The 24,559-nt window shown below is 39.0% G+C and overlaps 1 protein-coding gene across 1 annotated transcript in view; it reads right to left on the bottom strand.

The window, feature by feature from the left end:
* Nucleotides 1-929: 929 nt before the first annotated feature.
* LRRC16A (leucine rich repeat containing 16A) overlaps nucleotides 930-24,559 on the bottom strand; it is a gene marked incomplete at both ends in the record, with an annotated part of 66,126 nt that continues 42,496 nt past the window's right edge. The window contains 9 exons of the mRNA XM_010020905.1: nucleotides 930-1,079; nucleotides 4,033-4,120; nucleotides 6,140-6,315; nucleotides 10,084-10,215; nucleotides 10,475-10,603; nucleotides 13,076-13,174; nucleotides 15,380-15,473; nucleotides 20,012-20,080; nucleotides 22,791-22,963. Coding sequence (XP_010019207.1) covers nucleotides 930-1,079; nucleotides 4,033-4,120; nucleotides 6,140-6,315; nucleotides 10,084-10,215; nucleotides 10,475-10,603; nucleotides 13,076-13,174; nucleotides 15,380-15,473; nucleotides 20,012-20,080; nucleotides 22,791-22,963 — 1,110 coding nt within the window. The remainder of the gene's footprint in view (nucleotides 1,080-4,032; nucleotides 4,121-6,139; nucleotides 6,316-10,083; nucleotides 10,216-10,474; nucleotides 10,604-13,075; nucleotides 13,175-15,379; nucleotides 15,474-20,011; nucleotides 20,081-22,790; nucleotides 22,964-24,559) is intronic.

The raw sequence follows: 24,559 nt of genomic DNA, 5'->3' as shown, positions 1-24,559 counted from the left end.
GGAATTGAATCAACAAAATTTTTGCAAAAAGAGACAATTTGTTTTTCTGCCAGTTTAGCTTCCTGGGAAAGGTAGGAAGGCAGAAGAGAAAGCCCATCCCTTGCAGCAGAAACCACCTATTAGACTGACTAATTTGTAATAGAGAAGAGCCCCCTGAAGTTCCTGTCCACACTAGAGTTCTTCAACAGACTGAGCTGGTGGAGGGGGCTTTGAGGTTGAAAACAGTTAGGAAAGCATTAATTTGTAATTCTGTGGATTTGCATCTCCAAGAATCATTATATGGCACAGAGTAACCTTTACAATAAAAGGTCTTTTAATTTTTAAAAATTTTATAGGGTTTTTCAGTGATTTATGCTCAGCATTTTTACTGGATCTCACACTCCTAAATCGATTACTTTTGAAAAGCTTGCCCTCCAGGATCACTTGCAGCCCAGTCTCAAGGATTTAAGACTTCCTCCATACGTTCAAAAACTACTTTTAAAGAAACCAACTTCTGTTCAAGGTCAATAATATAACTTCCAGGCAGGAACATTTTTTGTCATGGCTCAGAGGAATCCACGTCAAGCAGAATGAAGACATGGATTCATGTTGTCAAAGGACAGCATGGTCCAATTTATTACTGCAACTGAAACCTCTGTGAAACTGTGGCCAGTGTAAGAGGTTTTAGTCTATTAAGCTTGACTGCAGCAATGTAGACAAGGGAAAGGCCCTTGAATAGGTACCAGTAAAGGAGAAATGAAGGGAAAAGCTTTTCCTTCACTGAACAGCAACATGCAACTCACTGTTCACAAGCCAACATTTATTTTTTCTACAAGCCAATTCCTAACTTCAGTTTCCTGATATCATGAAATCGTCAAATGACATTTTGAAAAGCATTTTTTTCCAGTTATTTGCATGCTTAACCAAATGGGCAGAGGAATGTGTCTTACCATACAGGTGTCCAGGTCCTCCAAACGTTCTATCTCTGTTAATTCCTCAACCGTGATGATAGAACGTTTAGTTGGTTTTTCTTCAGCTAACTCAATTGCCAGTGATGCCTGCTGTGGAAGTGGTTTGCCACGTCTGGTCAAATGGTCAGCCTGGAGGCAAGGATAAAGACAGGAGCACATCAATCAAACTATTAAAAAAGGCAAACCAAACCCAACCAGAAAGCTTACAGAACTTAAGTATTCACAGATCCTAGAAGGTCAATTACAAAAGCAAAACTCAGTTGTGTGTGTGAATCTTCACACAGGGTTTGTTTTGGTTTTCTCTTTTTTTGGATGGAACCCCTTCCATCACACATTCTAAGAAGGAAGGGAGAAAATTCTAACAGGAAAAAAGAAAAGGAAAAAGATCAGATAAAAAGATGTCCTACTTTTGACTTATAATAGTATCATGGGGCTTCCTCAGCATTTACCCTGTCTTTATTGCAAAGAAAATAAAGGGGTGGAAGAGAAGCTTTGTCCACGACCATTGGTTTTTATTTGTTTGTTGAGGGGTTTTTTGTTTGTTTTGTTGTGGGTTTGGTTTTTCTTTTTTTTTTTAATTAAGTAACACAGACACATGTACAATTTCAGCTAATATAATTTTTATAATTATAACATAATATGTTATCACCTGTTATTCAAAACACAGGAGAGCTTTGATAAATACCTACCTTCTGTTTGCCTGAAGAGTTAGGTAAGAGCTACCATAAAAAAGCAAAAAAAATTCCTTGACAGATTTTAGGTATAAGATACTTTTTTTTGAACTATCAGAGAGGAAATATTCTAACAATAATAAAATCCATTCTTAGACCTGCATAGCAAGAACAGTTTCTAAAACCATAGAGAATGCTATATAAACCACATCAGGAAAATTATGAACTATTTTCTAGTTCTGCTGGTATGAAAAGAGAATATTAAGTAGCATCAATTAAAAACAAGTATTGAAGATCAGCTGGCCCAAATCAGTTGTCACAGAAACCTTCAAAGAGGCAGCTAGGGAGAGCTGGAGTCCACTACTTAACCCCAGCATGACTGGACAACCAGTGGATTGCAGTTTGTTAAACAGCAAAAAGAGTAAACAGATGACCTGAGTCAATTATAGCTCACTTAGTCTAGTGTCTACTCAGGAAAAACAACTGGAGAGCTCTTATGGATTTATCTTCAATCACACTAAAAGGGCTTCAATAATAATTAATGCTAATCATCATCATTAGCAAACTCAGGTCTTGTTGAATAAGGTTTACTTTTCAAATTTGCATCAAACACTGATGTGCCACTGCAACGTGCACAGACATTTATACGTGGCTCAAGTAGTAGCACATGACACTCCAATTTAAGAAGCTGGCACAGAACTTCATCAGTGCATTTAATCTTTATTGTATTAAGAACTAGCTACCAGTTCTCACAGCTGCCAGTTGAAGATTAACACTGACAATTTAGATAGGAGATCCTCTACCAGCATCTTTTCAGAATCCTGCTCTTCAATGTTTTCAATAGTGCTATACTATCTGAAATAATCTGCAGCTAACGGAAACACAGGAGAGTTAAACAGCGAAGGGGACGTTACTAATGCATGCCAAAATGGATCACAAAGTAAATCAACTCAAATAAAACATCCAATCATTCCTTAGAAACTAAGAGCACTGGCAATTAGCTACGGACACAATCCTGAAAAGCAGCAAGTGTCGAGCATCCTGAAATCATTACTGGGAGGGAGCAAACACCAGTTCTGAAAATGAGCTACTACTGAAATACTGACAAAAGGAAGAAAATCTTATCTCCTTGGCTATGTAAATATGAAGAGTATCAGGAGAAAAGCGGTTTCATTCCTATATATAGTGTTGGTTAAAACACTGGAATAGTGTGTCTGGTTCTGGGACCATAGTTTTAAAAGAGGCTTTTAAAACAGCTGGAGAAAGTGCAGAGGATTCTTACTGAAGTGACTCAAAGACTGGAGAAAATGACTTACTGTGCAAGAGTCAGGGTATGACGACATTGTGCAATACCATTGGACAGAGACAGCCCACTGCTCATGCCAGCTGAGCCTGCTCCAGGACTAACTGCAGCTCATTAATGTGGCCACTCAGACAGCAGGCTGATGCTGCTGCATAGCTCCCGAGACCAGAGGTGGTACCTTTACACAATGCTGCTCTGTATCATGAAGATGCACCCCCAAATAACCAAGTCCTTTATTTATTTATTTTAGAAAAGGGGGGAGGGGAGAAAGAGTGATTTGTTTTCTGTGTATAAGGACTTTCACAGAGAAGAAATAAAGAGAAATATATATGGTTCCCTTATGTTGTGGTGAAAAGCATCTGAAAAATTTCATGACTGCAAGCTGAAGCCACAGAAGTTTCAATTAGAAATTGTAAGAGCAATTTCAACCCAATGGCTTCTTTAAAAAATAGCACAGGATATTCCTTACAGAGGCCCATTGTATTAGAAGTAAAAATGTTTTTCTGTAGATACACAGTTGTTTATTTCTTCTAGTCTTGGCAAAGTACCTTTATAATAAACAATTGTGCCTTCTGACAGCTCAGCACCTTCAAATAAAAGAGTGTTTCTTTTGCTATGTTTCTACTCCTTTCTCTTCCAACTTTATACCTATTTTTCTGAGGTAGCCTCAAGATGTACTTGTTCAGGGAACAGAGTCTCAGCAGTCCCTCCTCTAAAGAATGAAATTTTACCTTTCATTTCATAAGCAACCAATTTATTTCATAAGCAACCAATTTTTTCCTTTATTATCTCACCAGGACAAGTACTGGCACTGTTTGTAACCAATGACCCAATGCTGCATCCTGACGGCATTTCTAGTTTTAGATCTGACAACAGTGCAGAAGATAATAGGGCAAATGTATAATGCAGCCTCTCTCAAGGCTGTATCTTCCTTAAAGCAAAGAGGCAAGAGTCCCACAATCATATGTCAAATAATGTCAGTGATGCCAATGACAATAAGACGATTTCAAAATAGAGCTGTGCTATGGGGAAACTGAACAAGTTATGAATGTAAATGGCACTGTTAAAATACCCAGCATATTCAGCTATCAACCATGCAAATACTCACCAGTTTGTGATGGCAATGGGAAAGTGCATCCAGGATTTCATCTACAACTCGGTCAGACAGGAAAGAAGCCACTGTCAGCTTTACTTCACTGTGTGAGGATTAAAATGAGACAGAGAAATTTTTAATTCACGCAGGAGAATTTTGTCTCTATTACACGTTCAACAGTGTGATGATTATCCACAGGGCTGTCACTTTATTTGAAGTAAAACATTACAGGGTGTCAGGATACATGACTGCAAGTTTCAGAAATAAACTCATGAATCACACAATAAACACAAGAGCCTCTGTACCGTATTTAACCTGCTTCTCACATTTTTCTAAGAGCTGAAATGAAAACATCTGGGTAAGAGAGCTGAATAAAAACCACATGTGAAATGCAGTAAGGAACACTCCACCTCTGGAGTCAGAGAAACATGAACCTCAGATGAATAGGATTAGAACAGTGCTGCCTATTTAACACTACTGCACTGAACAACTATAATCCACTCATTTTCTCAACTTCTTTTTGTGTTTGTCTGCCAGATGAAGGACAACTGCATAATGCTGGTTCTCCAGTCTTTACCATCATAACTTTGCTTCCTCTTTCTGCTCTAGGTAATCACTTTGTCTCAAGATCAATGCCATTCCCATTACACAGACGTATGCAGAACACCACCACACCCCATACACTAAATTGAGGTTTCACTGGTAACTTCCTATCAAGGAAATGTGTACCTTGAATTATTCCCTTGGAGTCCCATCTTTGCCCAAAGTACAAACAGCTCAGGCTGTGGAGGGCAGCTGATTTGCAGCTGACAAGCACGTACGCCTGAAGCTCCATCACTCCTGCCTCCTGAGTGTCAAGGGCAACTGCTTCAACTGACACTTACCAGCAAGTAACATCATTTTGTTTTAAGGTTTTTATGTATGGACTGAGTTACATTGGAATTAACAAAGCTATTTAGATCTGCAACTACCTCTGCACAAAGCCTGGGGACAAAGATAAGACACTCCTGGGAAAAGCAATGCAATTCATAGAGAAGTAGAATGGTGGTTAAGCCATGGTGGGAAGACAGCGAGAGTGAAGGGATTTCCCGTCAGTTACTTACATAATAATTTTAAATAATATAAGGCAGGAACAGTGACAGTGTGGCACCCTCCCCCCGCTGACAACTGCAGTTTCTACAGGTGGAACGGGAACTATTATTGTCTCAAGGTCAAGATTTCTTTGATAGCACCAAAGTGAAGACAACTCGCTCCCTGAAGCATTTTAAACACTCTGAAGGCATAGCTAAAGTCCTTAATACATTTTCCTGCTAATTTTGCTGCACTCTGCAAAACTAATTTCTAAGTCTTTCTGTTTTCCTTCTTCTGCAAAGATATTAGCATCACAGTGCAAAATGACATGCTTTTCCATCAAGCAGAAAGCATTCCTTAGACAAATTATAGCAACTGCAAAGGTTTAAGTACAGGTCAACCACCTTATATTGCATTGAATATATTAACTATATATTTAAGATGAAAAAAAGATGCAGTAGAAGGTCAGGTAAAAGACTCTTTTTTCCTTTTTAAAGAGCAAACTAAGAGTTGGTTGGGGTAACTGTTTCTGCTCCAGGTTTGTGGTTTGAATATCCAAGTTTTCATTTTTTAAGTATGCCTGCCTGCTGTGCACAACTCCCACACAAACAAAAAGTTTTAAAGTCATTGCTACAGCTACAGGATGAGACCAAGTGCAGCAACAGAGAAAGCACTGTTAACATGAAAGGCAAGTAAGTGCAATTTTCTTCTATTCCAATAATTCAGTGCTACCTGAGAACATAAATAGGTTTAAAAAATACATCAGTCATGAATATGTTATTTGCGTCCCATAAGGCCAAACTCTTACTAAATAAAACAGAAGCACATGCATTAATGATCAAGTCAACAACCCTGGAGATTCCAAATATTTGAATGTCTTGAACTAAGTTCACCAGACCTGTTGACAATTTCCTGCTCTTTGAATGCCTTAATATAGTTTGTTGTGAGTCACCAAAGCATTCTAAAAATCTTCTACTACACACACACACATACACGCAACCCAAAATCCAAATTCTATAACCAATTTTGTTTGGTTATTCTTTTAAAGTACCTAATTTTATTGAGGATATCAATTCCAGACTGCTCCAAGAGGACATTTTTCACAAAAGTGCGCGGGATGGAAATCTTCTCCGTGCTAGCCTCAATCAGGTCTTCACGGATGCGAGCCTTCTTCATTACATTTGGGCATAGGTTTTCTGCTGCATCCACCATAGACTCAAGGAGCGTCTGCAACACAGTAAGCAAAAGCTAACGTCAGCTATTGAGGTTTTCATCAACTGGACAATCACAGTATTATTCTGGTGCATACCACTATAGACTTGTAACTTCTACAAATTCTTTTCCTAATTTCCAATCCATTTTACAAAATAAAGACAAGGAGGAACAACACACTTGGTTTGAAAATGACCCGTAACTGTACTTGTTTGCCTTTGAAACATTTACACATCTGCGTGTTTGTCAGAACAATAAAGTGTCCCTTGTACACCCACCACTGCTGCCTGTGCATGCTGTAGAAGCCATAGATGCTCTCCTGCAGCTGCCTTTGCTCTAAACTGTGCCCTGAATCAGCAATTTTCATTTTCATCAGGCTGGTAATTTGTAAGAGGCATGAGTATATGAAGAAAGGAGACTCGTAAGAACTTGGCATGCTCTACAGGGCTGGAATATACTAGCCAAATATTAAGTAGCTACAAGTATGATTTGCAGTGGGCAAACAAACCTTTAATATATGGATCTCATATATATCTCATATATACCTGGAAGTCCACAGTGAACCTTAGGGGCAGCCAGCACCTTTTATTCTTTTTTAGTGATTGATCAAAACCCCAAACCAGGACAGAAGAAACCCATACACACTCCAGAAACAGGACCATGTAACTGCCAACCCCTTCAAATTTCTTCATCTTAAAATAAGGTCTCCCCTGCCAATGGTATAAAGCCAACTTCTTCCCTCTTAGACTTTCTCTTAGAAAAATCTTTCATATATACTTTAATGCTATGATGTTATGCTATGAAGACCCTTTCAATCACATTAGGTTTATATCCTATCTGTGTCTGTGAGAAAAGGTAATTCTAGTTTAAATCCTGTTTTATCTGGTTTCTTTTCCAAATCCCAGTCTGACTAGAAGGCTGAAGAACCCTCACTACAGACTCAGGTGAGGGCTCACAATCACCCATGTATGAACCTGTGTCACAAAAAGTGCAGGAAATCTCTAATGTACACACATAGGGATCCAGACGAGACGTAGGAACACTACTATTGCCCTGTATCATTGAAACATCTTTCCTCTAATTGCTTTCAGTTTTCAGATCTAAAAAGCTTAGGTAGGACCACAAAAGGTATGATATAACCAGCTGGTCATGTGGAAAACTGAATTTTAAATTCTTACTGGTTTACCTACGTGCTGAACTATACCTGTGTACAGTAAAACAGATTCACAGTGGGCTCTATTTTCTGATAAGACTGGAAATTGTTCGTTGTTCAAATTTTCTCCTACACCCACCTTACTTCATCTCCAGTCCCAGGAACTCAAGAAATCTATTTTAGGTATACTCAGAGACTGTTCAACCATCAATTTTCCAGCAAATAACTTGTTTCAGAGATTGCAAGAGGTCAAGGATCATCAGCACAGGGTTTGAAAACAAACTCTCCACGTCCATTCCCAGCATGAAGTGCTACTTAGAAAAGATCAGTAAGCAGATGGTTCTCTCTGGCAGCTGGTCCCTCTGCTAGCTGAAGCTGTCATCCTGCTGCACCCCAGTGACCGTGGGGTATCCTCAGGCTACCGTGCTTCTAAAGTGGCAGGGCGAATAAAGATACTATCCTTGGTTCATGCACGACCCATTTCCCCCATCTCTGAATCCTCTACATTAGTGGGACAAGCAGCAGCTATTAGAATACATCAGATTTTTGAACATATGTCATGTTGCGTGCAGCTTTTGAGCAGTTTCTTAAAATCCAAAGGAAGATGGAAAGAAGAGAGGAACAGGACAGAGGCCACTTTCCTGAAATGGGCCGAGTCACCTCCAGTAAGACTGAAGGTTGATAACCAAACAGAAAAGGTACTTACAAATAAAAAAAGAAACAAAATCATATTTTGTTGGAATGGTATCCAACAGAGCAGCATGAAGCAGCCACAGAGTATACGGAAGTCTGATCTTTACAACATTTGATTTACAGGCATAAGGGACAATTGCCCTTACAGTTAATACAGACCTCGTTTCTGAGTTCCCAAACTCTCTGCACTTTAAAGACTCCTCCTGCACTCCCTCCTTCAATCCTCAAGCAGATTCTGATGTCATAACACTAATGAAGAGCCTTTCAAATCCCTGCAGCCATATCCATATGGAAGACGAAGAACTTCAGTGGTAGACAAAACTGAGTCAGGGAAACTACTACTGAGAATTTCTGACACATCCATGTTTTCCCATGGCATTTACTCACTGGTGCAGCTGTGCATTTACCTCAAAAACACACACAGCCTCCCAAGAGTTACCAACGGATCACAATCATAAAAGTTACAAAGACTTGCTATTTTGAATTACAACTGCAGTCTGAGCATGGTCTTTTAAAATGGATCATGTGAAGAAATGCTGCATGAGGGTGTCAGTGGGAAGTAGGAGGAAAGACTAAAGATCTGACTTGAAGACTTCAATAGGAACATGATCTTCTCTTGCCTAAACACCATTTGTCTTGCCTACTATTTTTCCTTGGGCCTTTCTAACTGAATAAAGCACCTCTGGGTTCTGTGTGTCCACAGTGACACCAGCAGGAGAAGAGAAATGCAAGGGCCTTACTATAATTTCTCCTTTGACCAACTCAACTCACTTCAAGATGTTACTTTTCCTTATTCTAACTTCTTCTCCCCCCTGTCTTTTCTTTTAGGTTAAAAGGAAAAAAAGAAAAGGAAAGAAATCTTATTTGCCTGAAAAGCATTCATTGACTTTACCCAATTTCCAAACATTTCTATCCAGAATCAGGCTCTGGTTGCTAGGGAAGCTAAAAATCAAAACTCCACTTACGGCACATAGGATATTTCCCCCCAACAATTACAAGGAGAACTGTACTTATGTGAGCTCTCTTATCTGTCTTCACAAGTAACAATCTGCCCATGATGTTTTTAAATTGACCTAAAAAACTGGAAAAAAAAGATTCCTAATCCATGTTCAACATTCTCTCCCATGCCAAGAATGGCACCATAGAACCGAAAGGAAAACCTTTCAGCCTTGAGTGTAAAATTAGTAAGAATGAATGTTACAATATACAAAGAGCATTATGACTTCACAGTTTCTTGTGAGGCACTTTAACGCCGCAGAAATCAGAAGTAAATGTAAAAGTTAGAATGATTGAGCTAAAGTGCCTTTTGCTGTAACAGTGTAAATGGAAGACCCATTAACTCAAATTTTGTGCCAGGAACTATAAATAACATTCCAAATGCTGAAGAGGCTTCCCGCGCCTCCCCCTTCTCCAAGACTCTTCAAAATGCACAGGACTTATTTAAGTGTATGAGCCCTGCACAAAGGGCTTACACGACTATTCCCATCCCAATAATAGCCTAGAAGCTCCACCGTGGAGAATCTTATGGATAAATCACTTTCATGTCTGCAGAAATTTAAAAAGTGATAAGGAAACTTCAACTCATTTTACGTAATGGTAAAAGGGAGGAAAATACTAGAAATTCAGCACCATTTTCCTCCTCACTAACTTTTGAATTTCCAACAAGTAACTAGTAATATGGTATTATTATTGCTCTTCATTATATTCCCACCAACTGAAACACTAAAGCAACTTTTTTCATACCAAACAGGCAAATATCCAGATAACAAGACCCAAAGTTATAAGAAACTAATAATGAAAAGAAAGCTTATGTACAAATACACTGAGAAGTTAATTAAACAAACAAAAAAGTGTGGCACTTTTGTATTTAGCAACAGAAAAATCTCAGATTTAGTTATTTCTGCATATGAGAGATGGTAACACATCTATCCACAGACCTTAAGTTGCTCATCCACAACCCTTGTGACTTCTCCAGCCATGGATTCAAGTGTCTCTTGGATTGGATTGGAGAGCGAACCATTTGCTCCTGCCCAAGAAGCTCCACCGAGGTGATACAGATTTGGTAGGAGCTGTAAGACAGAAAGAATATCTTCGAAAAGTAGGCTCATCACTGTCTTCAAGCCTGGACAAATAGGAAGAAATCTCTCTGCTAAATCAAAGTCTTTATAAATTAGAATTATTTTGTCACTTCCAATACCACCTATAACTGATCATCTGAAGAAAATACGCTTTTGTGACAGACTGGTATTTCAACTTCCCCAAAAGAGAAAAGCTGCAACCACACACTGAACTGCTCTCAGTATTACCAGTACGCTGGGAAAGGCTTACTGTTTTGGAGTTCTTAGCATCCCGCATAAGCCGTTCCGCAGATTTGACATCTTCCTGTACAGCATCCACACCACAGTTTCTTAAAGAGTTGAGATGATCTTGCACTTTAACACATATTCTATCAATCATCTACTTGAACAAATGACACAGAAAAGAGAAAACATCAGAATGGTGGTCAAATGCAAACTGAATTCATCCCAGGTAAAAAAATCAATAGTAACATGATGAGATTTGTAGTGACAATATAACAATCTGGAAATGCATGATCAGAGCTTAGAGGTACATCAATGTCACTGAAGAAAAGCATTGTATCTCACAAAGACACCTAAGCACTGGAAAAATAAATAAAACTTTACCATTTAAAAACCCAATAAATGCTTTTGCATATTCCCCTCCCCCCCCCCCCCCACCTTAGTTACCTCCAGGATAACTGCAAATAAGCAACAAGTTACCCATTTCAAGTGTTGTTCTGCTTTTTTGGTGCAAGTTTAATACTGAGAATGTTGTCAATTCTACCACTTAGCTCTGAAGGTCCCTGAATTGTTAAGAAGTTTAGACAGTAAAAGAAAGCTCTGTCAACAAAAACCTAGACAGTTTTTTCCTGTCTAAATAAAATGCAACTGTGCAGGACCATTCTTTCAAATGTAAATATTCCCAGTTGCAAGGAAACTACAACTACCAAACCAGAAGTTTCCATCACACCTTTTGCAGTGCAATAAACTGAACCTAAATCTGTATCTGCAACACAATTCATTCAACATGCTGAAAATACAGGGCAGGTGGTGTATTTGCATCCTTACATGACAAAACAGTAAGAATGCCTGACATATAGTCAGTTTTGATTAAGATATATGGGGCAGGGAGACATAATAGTTAAAAGTCTTTATCAGCCCATGGAGCATTCATTAGAATTGGCTATTTGACACTTTGAAGCAACATCTGAGCACACATGTCATCACAATAAAAAATCAGGAGTTCTAGCACATTATATCATTAGCAACAAGAACTGAAATAATTTCACAGCATGCTCCTTTTCTGCTCTACATGACTCTTCTTCTTCAAAGGGTTTTGGATGGGGGTTTTTTTGTATAAGTATGAAAAGCTAATTAATTATTAGAGAGTGGAAAGTCCCATTGGGACATCTGGACTGAAAAAAAAAAAGAAAACACAAAACCCCCCCAACACTGGGAATAATAATGCAATTCCACCATTCTGACTAAAGAATCTTCTCCAGCTCTCTATTAAAACTGGTTTTAAAATCCATCCTCACTGTACACAATTTTATATAGAAATGAGTAATTTTACCCTACTTTTAAAATAACAATAAACTACATTTACTGAAACCTGATGCCATGTGTGGTTGTTGGAGAAAAACACAACTAAAACCATCAAGCTATGAAAAGATCTAAATTTAATTCAGATGAACTTGGGAAACAAAGGTGGCTTTGGAACAGACAAATTACTAAACCAAAATAAAGTGATACTGCTCTTGTAGTTTTTAGTGCCAGTATGTCTCCATATACCATTTTCTCTGTTGAGAGGTTAAAGTACAATTTTGGGCTCTAGTAATAAAATTCTGTCCCATTAAATCTTAATAACACAGGTAGAAGGAGGCCAGTTTGAATTAAGATGCATAAAAAAAATTAAATAAAATGCAGAGAACAAAGAAATTTCATTGACTCAGCTGAAAAGCAAACCAGGTATTTCTCTCCTGTTTGCTGGAGTGTCCCATTTGCATGGCAACACAACTGGTGCAAACAAACATGGAAGTAAATTTAAAACAAAGGCTGTGACAAGTTTTATTCTGCTTACACCACCTTCCTTCAGTGGCGTACTGGACCTGAAAACAGACCTGACGGGTACTGGCAAGAAATGCACTAGAACAGAGAGAATTGTAAGCTACCACAGAAAACACTTGCAAACCTCCCAAGAGAAAGGACAAAGAAACAAAACAACATGTGCATTTAGGAAACCTGATAGTGGTTGACAAAACACAAAAGCTTCCCAGATTCAAGTGGTATTTTTGGCTGTGTTAGACAGGAAGGCTTTTCAGCTGTCTGGACTATAAAGAACACAGAAAAATTCCACCTTCCTTTGCTCCCACTCTCTGAGTAAAGCTTCCCATGATACCCACAGTTGTGAAGGTGTAAGGTAGACAATGACTTACTCTCTCAGGCTATTTGCTCTGGTGGCACCTAAGGGTATGTTTACATGGTTACTCAGTGCTAGGCAGAGAGACTGGAACTGACTCAGACTCCAAAACTGGCACAGCATTATGATGATGCTTGTCACACTGACGAAAGCCTGCTGAAAAGTCAAGACTCTCGAGCACGAATGAACTAAACTCTTCCTGCTTCCAACAGTAGCTCACCCAGAAATAGTCTGGGTCTTTCTCTACACAGTGCTACTACACACAATGCCCCCCTCTCACAAAACCTTGCTTTCCTTCACAAAATATCATTAATAATTATTATTTCTTGGGAAACTAAGTTTCACCCTCAAGCACATCTTGCTTTAAGCTACTCTGACAGAATGAGAGAGAACTTTGCCCCCAGGCAGATTTTAGACACTGAGAAGTACCAGTAAGGTACAAGGTCTCACCTGCTGAGTGGTACTAGTGACAATGCCTTGCTGCAGCCGGTACGCTTGCTCCTGCAGGTACTTTCTGGTCTCATGATTACGAAGCAAGTAGTTTTCTATCTAAAAAACAAAACCAGATTAGGAAACCAATTCAACTCTCCACATTGTAATTTGCTTTCATCTTTGCTGTCGTATCAAAAACGGGGACTGACAGGAAAAACTGCCTAATATTTGTTTGTTATCTGCAAACCTTGTTTTGTGTGTCTCAGCACTTAATAATTACATTGGCAAATATTCATTCACTCATGGACTAGTGAAACATCATTAAACACCATGCTTTTGCCAGTGTTTTCTGAATTAGTTTTCTATTTTGAACAATTTAGTAAATTACGCTGACAAAGGAGTAGATCCAGGTTTGAGAAATACTAGAAGGGACTTGATCCACAAAGTGGTGTTGTAGAGACCATGGTGACACAAGATAGTAGATTCATTTCTTTTAGATGCATTTGGCCCGCTGCAAAGACACAGATTTAAATAGCAGTATGGCCTGGAAAGAAGATAAAATATCTGAAAATGCCTAACTGATACAGGAGCCTCAGAACATAAGTGCTCTTCAAAGACAAGTGATTCCTACTTACAGCTACTGGTCACAGCCTACCACAACTGTCACCAACAGTAAATACTTATTTCAGGCAGCTTACTGGCACATACAGTAACCCCCTAACCTGGCCCCGTCAAACTTAGTACAGTAAAAAACCCATACTAGCAAACATTTAAGGTTCATCAAAGATGATGGATCTGGTCTGAAAAGAAGAGAGGGGTAAAGGATGGGTGAAGTGGCCAGCAGGTTGTAAGGCAGAGACTCTAAACCTGCACCAGCAGCAAGAACTGCAACAGTGTGACCATGCCCCACAGTCATGCAGGGTTTACCCAGTTTGGGCACGCTAAGCGTGCTGCAGAGATATTGGAGCTCGAGAGGTTAGCTACCATGTCCATCTGGTGCTGGACCAGGGCCAGGAGCACTCTCACTGTACTCAAGCTGTGGTCTGCTGAAGCATACAGACCCTCCTGAGATGTTAGTCAGTTGAGGTGTCTCCACACTGGGCATGACAGCTCAGTTTGTGCAGGCAGGCATTCCTATGTGCATGGAATTAGCTGTGTTCACAGCACCGCTCCCGAAACCTTTTCTTTGGAGAGAACTTCCTCGTGTTGTGTAAAGAAAGCCTGAACCACACAGGTTAAAACAAACTCAGGGCCTAACAGTTTAAGCAACTTTGACATGAATAAAAGAAAATGCTCTTTATACATAATGCCTAATTAACACGCAGAATTTAAACCCCCATGGCCAGAAGTTTCATGATTTTTTTCAGAGATGCATCTATCATTCTAGGTATGAACCTATCTATAATTATATTAAATGAGATGTAAGAAATACCTCCATCCCCCATGACTCTTTTTTTTTTTAAGCAGAATTTAATCATTTTATGCATCAAAGAAAAAGGCACTAACTACCAGCACTTTTCCCTGTGAGAATCACTTTACTGAAAATTTCTTTACTAATAAGGATCATAGACATTTGCTTTTTAATCACAGTTATCTGCAAGAACTATTTATCGGGTTTTTATGACCTTATCCTGGCTGAAGGAAAACTGCTCATTAAAGAGCTTTCTGATTGAACAGGAGGCTCATTTGGAGCTTGCAAGATTTACTATATAAAACTCCCAGCTGTGTGCAAGTGGAACAGCCACAGATACTGTCAACACCTCTTCATCCAAAAGAACATGTTGGTGCAATTGTTTATTTAGGGCAACATACTGTGTAGATTTTATATGTACAATATAAAACACAGGCAATAAACATTTTCATCCTCCCCCAAAATTAAAGAGCATCCTTTGTCTTATACAACACTGACTGCACTTTTTATGACAAAATGAAAACCACATACCAATAATTCTATGCACATGGAAAGACACAAACACACATGTGACAAACATGCCAGTTTCTAACTCTCCCTTTCATAGTTAGAACTCTCCCTTTCACAGTAAGGCATACAGCAATATGAGGTCTAGCTCGTACTTACTTAGTTACGACTTTTTGACACTACACTATTACATTCCATTAGCCTTCACTCCAACCACTCTTTAGAATGAAAAGCCTTATATGCTCTTGCAGCATTTGATTACCACATACATGTCCATGCAAATCAAATAATCAATGAATCTAGCCTACAAGTTTTACTCATGCAAGCATGAAATCACAGCCACTTAACATTATTACTTTATTTTTAGTGGTTTTATTTCTGTAAGTTGGGTGCATATGCAATACCTTTTGCAGTGCCTCTTCTGTTTTCTCAGGGTTTGTTTTGAGTGCTTGGGAAGCATCATTCATTGGTATAGGCATGAATCTCAAAGTGTAATTCCTAAAGAAAAATAAAACATTTTTTAATAGTAAAAGTTAACCTAATTGCTATGCCTCTTTATGAAGAATGAACTAAAGGGAGAAATGAGATGCATCTACCTTGTCCATGGTACTAAGAATGTATTTTTCACACTTTAAGTGAACTAACTGGAGGCATGCATGCTCCTTTTTGCTCCTAATTCTTCTTTGCCACTAGATAGAGGTGGAGATTTTGAAAAGCAAACAAGCAGTCAAGTGGCCAATTCCCAGTGGCTGTCAATTAAAGCCCAAGCTGTCCTCTGTACCTTTGTGCACAAGGTTGGATTACTTTTTCCTATATCAAAACAGAACAGGCAGTGTCAGTGCCTGCTGGGAATTCTATCAGATCTAAGTCTAAATGGAAATATTTGGTAACAGACAGATAGTAACTAAGAAACTGAGTTTTGAAAATTTACTATTTAATAACTTTTTGTGTTTACAAGGATTTGAAAACACTTGCTGAATTCTTAATAAAAGCTGACAAGACATGCGTAGCATCTCCGCACTGCTTTATGCAAACAATTGCTCCCTGCATTTTACTTATTTGCTTGCAAAATATTTCCATAGCTTTGTCCATCTGCTGCGAAATGAGAATGAAGACAGGCTTTTGGTCTTGACTGAAATTTGTGTTTAAACTCTGAGAACATAAATTGGCTAGCATGACGCAGTTAAACCTAAAACGCTACGTGCAGTGTTGTACCCACACACCATCAGATTTGAATAAATGCAAACAAAACAGCAGGAACTTCTTAAAACCTGCAAAGGAAATTATTCTTCCTATTTTCAATAGCCTTAATTTCCCTCTAACATCTCTTCCTCCTTCTTTGGCTGTCTGCGAACAGACCACTTCTGCTCCCATTCCACACAGAAATACATAAATATGGCTGGAACCCTGTATTCTTGAGCACTTTAAAGTTGACAACTACAACCGAGTCAACTCCACTGACTTCAATGGACCCATCCTCCTAAACGCACACTACTGTGAAACTCCAAGGTTCTTTCACTTCCTCTCCCACCAGTTGCTTAGCCACATGAAACACCACTCTCTGAAGGACAGCAGTCTTCTGAACTGCCAAACACACCAATGTCTCATACATACTACCAACATTTTACCTTAACTTATAATGAAAAACTTCTATGTTTCTTCCCTAATGTAAACATGTCAGTGTGAGGGTAGTTGAGGCACTGGCACATGTTGCCCAGAGAAGCTGTAGATATCCCATCCTTGAAAGGTTGGGCGAGGCTTTGAGCAACCTGGTCCAGAGGAAGGTGTCCCTGCCTGCAGCAGGGGAGTTGGAACTAGATGACCTTTAAGGTCCCTTCCAACCCAAACCATTCTGTGATTACAGAATCTATATATAGCTGTCAGTGTCAGGCAGTTACTCACATGGAGTCAGCAAGGTCCCTGTCCTTCAACAGTGTTCAACTACCTTGTCCTTTGAGAGAACTGTGCAAATAATACAGACCCTGTTTTGTGTCCTCATGTAATACTAAACAATTAACAACTGGCTGCCCACCAGCATGGGGAAAATTTTTAAATGCCAGAGATACCAAGCTCAAAGTCAGACAGTAATTACAGAACGTGCTGATTGCCTGCTACCTGGCAGGTGGTGTTCTTGTTTAGCTAAAAAGAGAGGTAGAATTCCAAGGAATTCTGCAGCTGTTTGACATTTCATATAACCCATTCATTGAAATCTGTAATTGCCAGCTCTCATGCTAGTAATTATATGCTAAATTCAATTTAGTCAAAGGCTTAGTGCACCGTCCCTCACACACACACAGAAAAAGGGTGGAGAAATGAAAGGCAAAGAGATTTCACGGACATAGAGTCACAGGGGCCGAACTTTAGAAGACTGCTACTTAAGTGAGGCTCTGTACTTGCTTTCCTTCCAGACAGACAGTATTGTATTGGAATGCTACTTTATTTTCATCTAAGAATTAACCAGCTCTTGGGGGGGGGGGAATTTAAAAAATCAAGAATTTAAAGCTTGCTTTTCGACTTTGATCATCAGAGCAGTATTTATCTTCACGCTTCATTTTTCTCTGTTTCCTTTGAAGTCTAAAATATTCTTCCATTCTTCTTTTTGTTAGCGCTCCACTTGTCTCTTGTAACAGAGTATACTTCTCTACCAACTGGATAATCCAGTGATTTCATAATGCATTAATACTCTCAGCAACATAACTATACTTAAAGGATGTCAAATTTCAGAGAGGTGCTAAGAGACTGGAAAGGATGTCTCAAAACCATCCTGTCTCTCCCTCTACACACAGCATGTGTGACAACAGTCCTACATTTGGTCACGTTATTTCTCTTGTAGCAGCTTCTGCCCCATTCATGACATACAGTCTTTGCTGCACTGATGATGATTTTACTAGCTATCTTTTTTATTTTAATGGGAATAAGATCATCTATTTTGAGGGCTTGGGCATGTGAATTTCATGTTACTGCTAAGGGAAGAATTTGTAGCCTTCTAACAAATCCCAGCATTTACCATGATATTTTAGAACTTGAGCTATTTATTCAGTCTGTACAAAAAAAATATCTTTTAGAAGTGAGTGTGTAGCAATAGTGGACACTCATATGACAAAGCGGGCTCTAGGCTGCAAAGCACACAAGCACATCTTATTTTCATATTAAAATTACAGAGATACAAGTCCCCATTTAATGGCCAGGCTGAACAGGATGCCCACTATTCTCACATGCTCTCCTGAACTGCAGCTGTACTGAACTCTACAGAAGATCCTCTCAGCATCTCACATCAGCTGGCTGGGACACCCTTGGGGCAACTCTGCCAACAGCCATGCTCCTGGAATTCCCGTGCAGGAATACAACTATAAACAGATGAAAAAAAGCTGGGAGAAGGGGAAAAAACAATCTTCAGATTCCTTCAGCCTGTTTTAAAGTCTGTTACAATCCTTCCCAATTCTCCTCAGCCTCCGCGTAATACTACAAAAGCCTAGCTTGCTTCTTTTTAGTGGTTTAGTATATGATTATTTTTCTGAAGAACAAAATGAAAACAACACGCACAACACATAATACCCCCAAGCATCTTCAGTATATTTCGACCCATTTTGAGCAACAGTTCTTTCCTACAGAGTATTGATGGTTTCATGGTTGTTTAGGCAACATATGGTGGAGGATGTTCTCAATATGTTTTCGAGATGAATTGTTTAAAGGCTAATTGTTTTCAGCCAGTATTGAGAGCCCCTCTCCTGCAGGTTTAAACCTTTGTTGCTTGTGGCTTGGTTTGTGATATTATCAATGGTTTTAACAACTTAAAAATGTTACAGGAGACATAAAATGACCTCAGCTTCCAAGCTAAATAAATTAGATGTCACCTCAACGAAGCAGAGTGTCACACAGTTTTCTGTAGCATTTCTTTTTTTTCTGCTTAAATGATTTGCTTCTGCCTTAGGATTTCCCCCTCCTTTCTATTTACTTATACACGCACTTCAAAACAGAAAAGTTGATGCTATCCAGAAAATAGGTATATTTTCTTTTCTACTAGACTGTCTCTTAAATGCACATGCTATTGCTCTCTAAAAGAGAAATATCTGCAAGCTGACAAATAACCTCTGCAAATTATTATTCAGTACTATCAATAGAATCACTCCAAGATGATTTGCTTAATTGTACATCATTTATATAATTTTCCCCATCAGCGCAACTGAATTAATTTTGAAACCAAGTATATAAACTACAACAGTTTCATAAAACAAGTAACTTTATAGGCTCTAGTCTCATGACCACTCCAAGGGTTAAAATGTTCCCCTAAGTAGTTAAACTATTTTGAAAGACATTTTGTCTAGGACCTAGCAATTGTACATTACCTTCACTCCTGCAGACAGCCTTTGTTCCTGAGGGATTTAACGATGTGACACAACTGCAACTGCTGCTTAATCTAAATCTGTAATTTTTCCCTCTTAAAAAAAGTAGTAATAAGGTATAAAGAAATGTGATGGAGATGGAGATAGATGAAAGTCATTTAGCATCTATCACTGGTAATGGCTGCAACTGTGAGTAAGCTCAGGGAAGCAAAATGACCCAGACTACAGTGATTACAATGAACAACTGCAGTTCCTGAGATCACAATTAGTTTCAACTTGCTTGGGGAAAAGAAAAAATAAAAGCCAGCCCAAAAGGCATGCTTCAGTAATTTTCTGTTATTACATACAGCTTCATTCACTGACAAGAATAGAATTTCTGCATGCTAGGCACACAAAAGAATGAAGAAAAGGGAATATATTCTCAAATTCAGAATTTTAATGCCAACAGTAAAACTCAATGGCCTTAATGTTGATAGCAGAGTGTGAATGAAAGAGCCTTAGAGCCTTTTCCCATCCTTTTGAAGGATGTGAAGTCATACGTTTTCCTCTAAATTGAGCATCCTGATGCTTAAAATTGAGAGCGCTCAGCATCTTCAGATCATATTGACTGGAGTGAGAACTGCAGCTGCTCAGATCATTCAGGATCTAAGTCTTTGGCTTCTTCATCAGTCATTCAGTTGCTTGAGAACTTACTTTTCCAGTGCCACAGCTATGTCCTGGAAGCCCTGTGCAGTGATGTTATTCTTGTCCCATATTACGGTTCTGAGACGTGGGGGTGGAGAAGGAAGGGGGAAAAAAAAAAGGTTATACAAAAACCACTGAATAAATCGATATTGAAATCTTGTGTATTGAAATAACCTAGTGCTGTATGTTAAAAGTTGTATAGTGGAAGGCAGTATTTTAAAAACCTGTCTTTAGTTATACCTAAAACCTTGAAATGTCAGAAGTTAGGGACAAAGATACTATAAAATTCAGCCTCCCTTTTTTTAAAGAAGACTCTGTACTGTATTTTCCACCACCAACATAAAACTTTCCTAAAATACAGTTAATAGAAGGATTTGGAGATAAAATTCCAGCTTTTTCCAGGAACAGAATAAAAAATAAAGTTCAAGTATCTGCTTTTGCAAGTGCACACAGAAAATCAAGAAAATTACAGTAAGCAATCAATCCCTGTTCTATATAGGCTATATGGCTAGTTATAGAAAAAGGTATTTAAAAAATTCATGCTGAGCGGTAGTCAAAATTTGCAGGCTATTGTATATTCAATCCTGCACTATCTCATCATACAGTTCCTATGATTCCACATGCAACATAACTAGCTGCCAATATAGGCCTGAAGGGGGCCTACAAGGATGCTGGGGCGGGACTCTTCATTAGGGACTGTAGTGGTAGGACAAGGGGTAATGGCTTTAAACTTAAACAGGGGAAGTTTAGATTAGATATAAGGAAGAAGTTCTTCACAGTGAGGGTGGTGAGGCACTGGAATAGGTTGCCCAAGGAAGTTGTGAATGCTCCAACCCTGGAGGTGTTCAAGGCCAGGCTGGAGAGAGCCTGGGGCGACATAGTTTAGTGTGTGGTGTCCCTGCCCATGACAAGGGGTTGGAACTAGATGATCTTAAGGTCTTTTCCAACCCTAACTATTCTATGATTCTATAATCCATTAAGTTAGGTGCATAAATTGTACCTCTTTTGAATACACAACAGTGATATGAGTGATCAAGCCACCCTCCTCCTCCCCCAGTTTAGGCCACTCAAGCAGACTGCCTGGCAATTTGTGGACACATGTTCAAAGTTCTCATTAGTAGTCAGAAGAGACAGTCAAACAGATAAATGTTGCTTGTGCAAGAGCACTAGTTGTAGCTGTTTTTTTAAAAAAAGAAGGGGCAAAAAAACCCCAAAGATTAGTGGCATTTAAAGAAAAAAGAGAAAAGATAGATGGCAGCGTTTCACAGGTACTGACAGCCTTCTGCTGTTGCAGAATTATCCCTTTGTTTTTCAAATGGAAAGATGGAGGTAAGGAAGAGAGGAACACCCACTCTGCAAAGACCAGATATGCTTAAGGTCGAATCTTGGATATTTTTGTCATTGGAAAGTGTGTTTATATTTCTACCCGGATGTGATGTTGTAACATTTTAAGCAGAGCCAGTTACCATTGCATTATTCAGTTTGTAATCACACCACAGACTGTAGACATTATGTCAACTGTGACATTCAGCGTACTGTGAAACATTTCAGTTTGCCATCCTGAAAGCTGTCAAGGCTTTATTTTGTCAGGTACAGTGGTCATTTCAGGTTAATACATTCAATAAACCTAAGCCACCTCTCCAGTGTTTTCTTGACATTTCAATATTCAGTTTGGACTCAGCAACACAAAAACCAGAATCCCTGCTTCTGAATAAAATAGCCAAGGCTGTTCTAGGGAATTTCTTATCCTACAGGGAACAAATGCTTGGAAACCAAGCACAAAGTGGTCTCTTCACACAGACAATACACTGAGGAAGGTTCATCTGCACAGTCTGACAAGAGGAGGAGTGAGGATTAGCTTTACAGATGACGGTGACATATTTAGAGGTCTCCATCCAGATTCATACTAATTGAAGGTTTTACTATTTGCTAATCACATGCTGGATAGAAAAACAGTGATACTCTCAAGCCATCAGTGACAGACATGTGCTAAAAAGCAGTGAAGTTGTCAGGTGGAAGAAGTTGCAGAGAAGAGATGCCAAGGTCTTTACTTGTCAGTACTTTAGTAGGGAAGGGACTTGTCAGCACTTTGGTAGGGAAGGGACTTGTCAGCACTTTAGTAGGGAAGGGAAAGGAGGTCCATGCTGCTACCCATTCTGAATTCCACATGCTCTTAGTTCTCCTAAGAAACTGATACTCCAGAAGACAAAGAATAATTTAGTAGTTTCCCATCAAACACCAAATTTTCTCTGCTGGGAAGGCCTCCAGTAGAAAAGATTGAGCAGAACAGAAGAGAATGGCTAAGCACTGGAACAGGGTTTCCAGAAACACTGTGGAATCCCTGTACTTAGAGATCCTCAAAACCTGCCTGGACAAGGCCCTGAGCAACCTCCTATAGCTTTAAAGTCAGCCCTGCTTTGAGAAGAACATTGGATAAGCTGACATCCAGAGCTCTATTAACAAGGTTGTTTGTTTGGTTGGTTTTTTTTCCATGATTCAAGGAAATATAGAGTTCTATTGTTCTAAAAGAGGTCTTTCCATTTAAATTGAAATTTAGAAAATGTAATTTTCTCCAGTTTCAGTTACGGAAATGTTTTTGCAAAGACAGTTTACTTCTCCTGGCTTTTGTTATTTTACTGAAGAAAAAAGGATGAGAATCTTTCCAAATGGAGACACTATAAAGTGGCTATACCTAGAAGAGTTCTTAAGAGAAACAGCTTAAGAATAAGACATCAACTTCAGTGTTATTAAGCCATTCTATCTTTTACTGCAAATACATTTCCCTTACCTGAGTTTGGTGTTTATTTGTAAGGCTTTTGCCAGCATCTTTGCTCCCATGTCTCCCATGGCATTTCCACTAATATCCACTTTTGTAAGGGAAGTATTGCTGCCCAGGGCATTAATAATGATGGTGACCTCAGTCTTCAGCTTGGAATCTGCGAGGGACAATGACTGCAGAGGCTGTGGAGCATAGAAAGGGCACTGAGAACAGCAACTGATAATTCACTCATTCCTCAAACACCAACCAAAAGTTACAAGTTCCCCAAACTCTTGGAGACAGCAGTAATCATCAAAGAGTTATTTCTGTATTTGCTGCAGATCCTACAACACGTGATAAATTGGGAGTCAACAACTTACAGCACAGGTGTCAAACACATACACACAAAATAAGCTGCAACACCCTGTGTTGACAGTGCCTTCAATTTCCTGTGTTCTATTAAGTACAGAATACAGTATGAACCCAAAAAGAGGCAACAACCAGCTTTGCAAGATGATCTCTAGTGTCCAGTAGGTTTTGCTTAACCAGCATGCTTCCCTGTCAGTGACAAATAAATGTCTAGCACTTCCCTCCTCTCCCTCAGACTGAGAGCTTTATCCAAGGGTAAATTAGGATCTGAGACACTGCTGAAACAAAACCAATTCCTTTAAACTGTTTTATTATTACTCAACTTTAGGAGTGATTTTGCTTATCTGTTCCTTCAACTAAGGGCATGGGCATTTGGGAAGAAAGAGACAGGAAACTGTAGCAGGTCTGAAATTAAAAACAGTAAGAAAGCATCTATTAAAATGGGTAAGTCAATGGCTATTATTCACAGTGGTGTTCTGACACCTCTGACTGCAGTATCTTTACGTAACTTTATACATACATACCTCTATATATAGATACACACACACTACACTATGCTGAAACTACTTTATTCGCCTCTGGCAAGGCAAAGTCCAAGCCTTAAGAAAACCTCTTTCAAAAACATTTGTATTCTCTCAGTGTCCCAACACTTGACAGCAGGAGCCTTTATTCGCCTCTGGCAAGGCAAAGTCCAAGACTTAGGAAAACCTCTTTTAAAAACATTTGTATTCTCTCAATGTCCCAACACTCAACAGCAGGAGTTCAAGAACCACAGTTTATCCATCACCATGCCTTGCAGATGCATTACAGCTGCTAAAACTGTAATTTGTCTGTGCTGATGTATGAGAACTCCAAAAAACATTTCGCTTGCTCAAGTGTGAGTTCATGCAGAGGAGTTTGCTGTCATTATACAACTTACTGGAGGATGAATTTTAGGAGTTAAAATGTCCAAATTACATGTCCAAACTAAAATGGCCGAACTGCCAGTATGGGAAAATCAGTATCCTGCAAGGATGAACCATGGTGTCCAAATTACATGTCCAAACTAAAATGGCCAAACTGCCAGTATGGGAAAAATCAGTATCCTGCAAGGATGAACCATGACACCTACATTAGATGCCTGAAGCTTAGATTAATATAAATAAATCAACTGAACTGTGCACACCTTCTGGAGCCCAAGATGCATTGCATGGTACCTGTTATGCAATGGGACTCTAGCCTCCAGACACCACTGGATTACAGTGATAACTAAACTGCTTGCAACAATAAGAAAAGCACTTACAAATGAGGGCATGCATAAAAATTTGGAGGCACAGCAGGTTTATAATTAAAAAGGCTAACAGTAACACAAGCCACATGCTGGTTTTATTTTAAATGGAAGTTATTAAATTACTATGTTAATGCCCTTAATCTGTCTATGTTTCCCATTA

The sequence above is a fragment of the Nestor notabilis genome, unplaced genomic scaffold (assembly GCF_000696875.1).
Source record: "Nestor notabilis isolate BGI_N333 unplaced genomic scaffold, ASM69687v1 scaffold9708, whole genome shotgun sequence".
In the NCBI taxonomy this organism is placed as follows: domain Eukaryota; kingdom Metazoa; phylum Chordata; class Aves; order Psittaciformes; family Psittacidae; genus Nestor; species Nestor notabilis.
Note: the sequence above shows the minus strand (reverse complement) of the source record. Positions and strands in the feature narration are given on the sequence as shown.